At 38.1% G+C, this 6,401-nt stretch overlaps 1 protein-coding gene across 4 annotated transcripts in view; it reads right to left on the reverse strand.

Annotated features, from left to right (window-relative positions):
* Positions 1–273: 273 nt before the first annotated feature.
* The window catches only part of LOC107737519 (serine/threonine-protein kinase WNK3-like), a 72,619-nt gene continuing 66,491 nt past the window's right edge, over positions 274–6,401 (reverse strand). For all 4 annotated transcript variants that reach the window (XM_016549018.1, XM_016549016.1, XM_016549017.1 and 1 more), the window contains 2 exons: positions 5,344–5,525; positions 274–2,810 (listed from right to left, as the gene is read on the reverse strand). In XM_016549018.1, the coding sequence (XP_016404504.1) occupies positions 2,346–2,810; positions 5,344–5,525 (647 nt within the window). In that variant the 3' untranslated portion in view covers positions 274–2,345. The remainder of the gene's footprint in view (positions 2,811–5,343; positions 5,526–6,401) is intronic.

The raw sequence follows: 6,401 nt of genomic DNA on the forward strand, positions 1-6,401 counted from the left end.
TTGACACTGAAGACTGGAGTAATGATGCTGAAAATTCATGATGCTGATATTTTCACACACAAAAAAAGAAAACAGTTGGAATATTTTACAATATAACTGTTTTTACTGCAGTTTTAATTAAAACAGAGACAATGTTTTATGTGCTTTTGAAGGTGACAAGAAAAACCCATAACACTGATGTTTAACATTTGATGTTTATTTTTGATTAGTTACAAAACATAAATAGAATCAATAGTTGAATTAGTTACAATCTACAGTAGCTAAATCACCAGCAATAAGTTTAGTCCTCTATAGATTATTTTCACTTAAATAACCTTTAATTATTGGTGGTCAGTCAAGTAATTCTGGGGTCCCCCTGGTTTTACTGTACAACTTCACCCACACTTATACCTCCACTGTAGAAATGATTCAGCTTTTAACATTCCCAATCACTCGCTTTGAATCAAAACCCCTCTAAAAATCAAAATATTATATCATGTTGTAATCTCTGAACAAACGTTTGGGGTAAAGTTGGAAGCCAGGTGAACTCGAGAAACCGCCTTAGGACCCGTGTCTTATCAGATAACCACAGTTTTCGCAACACTGATCACTACACAATTTTACATTTTTACAACCCCTTTCAAAATACAAAAATAATACTTTCTTTTTAGATTACATTTTGGTAACACTTCAGCAGAGGGTTATCTTTACATTTCCCATTTGTACAGATCAAATGGATAATGTTTGGAGTTTTCTTAGACACAACAGCCTTTATACTCACCACTGCTGTACTGTTGGTTTACTGTGAAGAGGTGGGTCTTGTCTTTAGAAAAGGGACATAAAATACTGGAAACTGAATGATCGCAACCCTCTGTAGGCAGCAGTCATGTTGACCTCTTTTTGTAACATCCACAAGTTCAAGCATTAGCACAATTTAAAAAGCTTCACAACACAAACCCGTTCCTCATTCTCTGTGCACAACACATTCCACCCTGTCTATCTCTCACCTACTTCTTGAAAAATGCAGGTTGCCTCATTTGTACCAACCTTCCGTTACTTTTTCCAACAAAACATTAAAGAACACAGTCAGGTTTCTGTATATGGGCATTGCAGACTTATGGAGAATGCATTCTGACAACCGCTTTATAAATCTCAGTAGTCCGGCTGTACAACAGAGTTGCGAAGCTGCTGATTTAAAGACTGGGCTCTGATATCTTGGTCTAGCTGAATCACATAAAAGCTTCATGATCAGGAAAAATACACTGTAGAAAGGCAACCTATTTCTGGATTTTCTCCCAAACTTGTTTGGCAGTTATGTCTATGTATATGTCATTTTTCACCAGAGTAGTATCTGATGAAAAGTTAGATTCAATGAGGAATACATCTTTTGTTTTGCTGATGCGCTGCATTCACTAAAAGCAAACTCACAGTTCACAGATCGGTGTGCACGGAAGCACGTTCACACGGGACTGTGCAAAAATACACAAGAACAAGAACAAGCTGCATTCACTTCACTTGAGCTTTCCAAACAGCCGTCTAGTCTTGCACACTTCACCATGGGATTAATGTTAATAGTGTAAACCTTAAAAAGTATGAACGTCTGCTAAAACAGAGAGGAAAATACTGCAATCATATTAGCTAGTTTCATTTGAAACCAAATGAACGGGTTTTTTTTTTTTTCTCTCAGAATCAATTGCAGCATCTTAAAAGGAATTAGTCAATGGCTATTTATGTTATTCTAGAAAAAATCTTGGCTAAATCTAAAACGCTACTGCTATTTATCATCGTAAAATATAATACATGAGGAGCATGCCTTATCCGTGCACAACGATTGTTTTCGTAGCTACGATGATGGTTGCAAGGTTACCATGCTCTGCGCTGAAACATGCGATCGATCCCGCCGCCGGCTGAATCCGTTGTGCTCTACAAAGATGGCGCTTCACTGCTGACGTCGGGTTGTCGTTGTCGTTTCTGTGCGTATATATAAAAAATATTTCTTTTAAGCTATACAGATCCACGTCACAACAACACAGAAAAGATGAATTAAAATATCAGTTACTAATTGCACTTTTTAAAAATCAAATAGTCCTTTAGTTTGAAGCACTGATAAATAAAAACAAAGAGGATCATATCTCGTGTCAAAAATGTCTCTATATAGGGCGAGATCAGGTCCAACTAAGTCGGATAGAAAACTTGACGGTGCGGAAACACACAGAGGATATGTATTGAAAAATGCAACAAACGCACGCTCACACAAATACACACACACTACAGTATTTATACACCCCCATACCCACACACACCAACACGCAACCGCTTGCTACTAGTGTCCTTCCTGTACAAGATGTACACCGGTATCCACCTTCTCACTGCTGTCCTAAAGGAAGGGTGGATGTGGAGGGTTTGGGGTGAAGTTTGGCACTGGGAGGCAGAGTGGAGGTGGAGCAGGAGGAAGAGGAGCTCGACGAGGAGGAGCACGAGCAGAAGACGGCATCTTGATTGGCGGCGGGGGCCGAGGCGGCTGTGATGCTGGTGGCGGGGGGCAGCAGAGGCCCCGCCGGGGTAATGAGGGAAGGCGCACCGGACACCGAGGACTGGGGTCCTGACAGGAGCTGGACCTGCTGCGGGTACAGGGGAGACGGGCTGTACTGCTGGGGCTGGCGGTGCAGATGAGCGTTCTGCTGGGAGAGAGGAGCGATGGGAAATTGCGTCGGAGGCGGCTGAGTTTGTCCACCGATGGTACTATATGAGGTGGGCGCCACTGTAGACATGCTGACTGATACTGGAGCGGTCAAAGGGGCTCCGGAAAACCAACCCGATGAAGCTGTTGTCTGCAAGATACAAACATTATTATTTACTTATTTACAATTTTTATTATTACAAATACCAGTTAATACACTCTCAGAAAAAAAAAGGATACAAAAGCTGTCACTAGGGCGGTACCTTTTCAAAAGGTACACTTTTGAGTGGTTTAGGTGCTAATATGTACACTTGAGGTACTAATATGTTCCTTTAAGGTACCAATATGGACTATTTATTTAGGTACAAAGGTGTATCTTTTGAAAAGGTACCACTCTAGTGACAGCTTCTGTACCTTTTTTTTCCCCCTGAGTGTACACATGAATCCAAAAGTCTGTTATATTGAAAAATAAAGATTTAAAATTCAATTTAAATTTGGAAATAAAAGTGGTTGCTAAGGTGTTGCTATGCAGTTGCTAGGGTGTTGCTATGCGGTTGCTAGGGTACCCAGGGTGGTTGCTAGGGTGTTGCTATGCGCCAATGGTGGTTGCTAGGGTGTTGCTATGCAGTTGCTAGGGTTCTCTGGGTGGTTGCTAAGGTGTTGCTAGGGTGCCCGGGGTGGTTGCTAGGGTGTTGCTATGCAGTTGCTAGGGTACTTGGGATGGTTGATAGGATGTTGCCATGTGGTTGTTAGGCTACCCAGAGTGGTTGCTAGGGTGTTGCTATGTGGTTGCTAGGGTACTGAGGGTGGTTGCTAGGTTGGTTTGGCTAGTTGCTAGAGTGTTGCTATAAAAACAGACAGACAGACAGATAGATCAGAATCAGAATCAGAATGAGCTTTATTGCCAGGTATGTTTTCATATACGAGGAATTTGTTTTCATGACAGAAGCTCCACAGTGCAACAGAATGACAGCGACAGAACAAAAACAGGTAATAAAAAAAATAAATAAAATGGAACAAGTAAATAAGGAATAACAATATATAAATTGACAATTGTATGTGCAGGTATATTACAATAGACAGTTTGTATGTACAGGTATATTATGTGCAAATTTGAGGTGTAGACTATGTATGCGTGTTAGATAAATAAGTGTATGAGTGTATAAATAGTGTTGTGTGTTCCACCACACCACCTTTTGTTGATGTAAAAGCATGTCCCGCCGAAGCCCCCGTTGATTCTGCGTCGTGGTCCGCTCTGAACAGCTGAAAGCCCGGCAGATTTAACGCGCTGTCCGGTTTGATTGCAGGGATATAACTAAAGACAGGACAAACTAACAAAAACACAAAAACAACTGCAGAGCACGCCACGGAGGCCGCCATCATCATCGGCGCCATCTTGACTTTTCATCTTGACAATATATAAAAAAATATCTATAGATAGATGAGTTTAAATGAGTCTCAATGGATTAGAAATAGTACATTGATGGGAAGCTTGATTGAGGCTCAAGGGATTCTGGGAGTTTTGACAGTTGGATTTTGAATAGTGTTGGCTCATTTGAACATTCTGTCAATGTAAGTCAAAAAAATCTTTAAACTTATTTGACTTTAAAATTAATTGATTAATGCAGTCAAATAGCAAGCTTATTATTTTGAAATTTTGAATGTCCTATTTAGTTCAACAGCATATCTAATGTAGGGCGGGACTTTATTCTGTCCATCAGGAATTGATTGGATTATAGAACATGTTGTCGCTTGTTACAATCATTTCATGAGTGACAGGTTGCTGGAGAGAACTAAAGCTCATCAGGCCGTTGGACTTTATTGCCCAGCCCTTGCATCTGTATGTGTGCCATTATATTTTGTTTTAGTATTGTTTGCTAGAAAATTACAAAAAAATTATTGAAAATTAGTCTTAAATCACTGAGAGCATTAAAGTGTGCTTTTGAGTATTAAACAGTCAGCACAGTATTGATCTCATTTACAGCACCAGCTTTACAGCCATCACCTTTTAAGATGATCACTGTTGGAATAGAAGAAGAAATGTTCTCGTTATTATGCACAATCCACAGGTTTAATTTTCATGTTGTGAACTTAAAGATTAGCATTTTTCTGCGGCCTGTAGCTGATTCTTAATGGTGTGCTACTCGCTCCTGGGTGTCTTTAAAAAAAGGCTAAACAAGTACGATGTAGAGCACAATATTTTTCAGAGTTATGTACTTTCATACATGAACTTTTTAATGTAGAGAGAGGATCGCCCTGTGAGTCTAAGCACACAGTTTACATCACGCTGCATAACTTGTAATGACAAAAAAAAAGCATTCAATTAGAAAAAAAGCAAAATACAAGCACTTTTCACTAGTGGTCGTAAGGTGCAGTAATGATTACTATTGTTCAACAAATTTTCACGGGCAAACTGCAGTAATTTCAATAGAAATCCATGCAACCTGATTTCACAACGGGTTACATTTGGTAACAAATTCAATGATGGTTGGTTTGAAAGTGACTTCTTCGTGAGCTGTGCTTCATGAATCACTAAATTTAACAATAGACAATGGACTTTTTTTAGACCGTAAAATTTCACACAGTAACTTTTGAACACCACTGTATATAACAGAAAATATTTTAACCCATACACACTAGTCTACATATGCATGTTTGAGACATTTATTTCATGTATGCTTTACCTTAGTAGTCTGGCCCCAACCGCCCAACTCCTGCACTTGTTGGATCTGTTTGATTTGATTCAGTGAAGGCTTGGCCTGAACAGGACAAACCGTTTCTTTTGACCACTCATCAACAAGCTTATGCAGCTCATCAGTGAATGTGCTCTTTCTATTGGCAGAACCCTGGGCTGAAGGACTCTGGTCTGAAAACAAAATGAGGGAACTGTTAAATAAAAATGCCATACCTCAGATCAATTCTCAGCTATTAAATTATTGTTCAAAAGTTTGGGAGCTATATGTTTGTGAAAGAAGTCTCTTATGCTTGTTTTTGAAAGAAGTCTCTAATGCTTACCAAGGCTGCATTTATTTGATCAAAATACACCAAGAAATATTACAATTTAAAATAAATTTTTCTGTTTTAATATATTTTGAAATGGAATTTATTCCTGTGATGGCAAAGCTGTCAGTAAAGTCTTTAATGTCACATGATCCTTCAGAAATAATTTTGATATGATGATTTGGTGCTCAAGAAACAATTGTGTTGCTTAATATATTTGTGGAAACTGATATTTTTTTCCAGGATTCTTTAATAAATAGAAAGTTTGAAATTGAATTTCCATTAATTTTCTATATATATATAAAAAAATAAAAATAAATAAAAATTATATATTATATATATTGTAACATTACAAATGTCTTTACTGACATTTTTGGTCAATTTAATGCATTGCGAAATAAAGTTTTTTTTTTTTTTTTGAAAAAGAAATTAATACTTTTATTCAGCAAGGATGCATTTACTGATCCCAAAATTTTGAACAGTAGTGAGTAGGGTTGGGTATCGTTTGAATTTTATAGATTCCGATTCCGATTCTGCTTATCGATTCTGATTCTTTTCGATTCCCAGTTTCGATTCCAATGTGATTAAATCAAACATTTATCCTGTGTCTCTTTTTTGCAAACCATTTATTGGAGCTGAATAGGCCTACCATGAACAAAAATCAACAGGCTACAACAGGCATGTAATTTATGAATTAATGATTAAATGACTCACTCAAGATGTACTTGTTTCATTACTGGAT

Source organism: Sinocyclocheilus rhinocerous, unplaced genomic scaffold, assembly GCF_001515625.1.
Source record: "Sinocyclocheilus rhinocerous isolate Xijiao unplaced genomic scaffold, SAMN03320098_v1.1 scaffold72, whole genome shotgun sequence".
NCBI lineage: Eukaryota > Metazoa > Chordata > Actinopteri > Cypriniformes > Cyprinidae > Sinocyclocheilus > Sinocyclocheilus rhinocerous.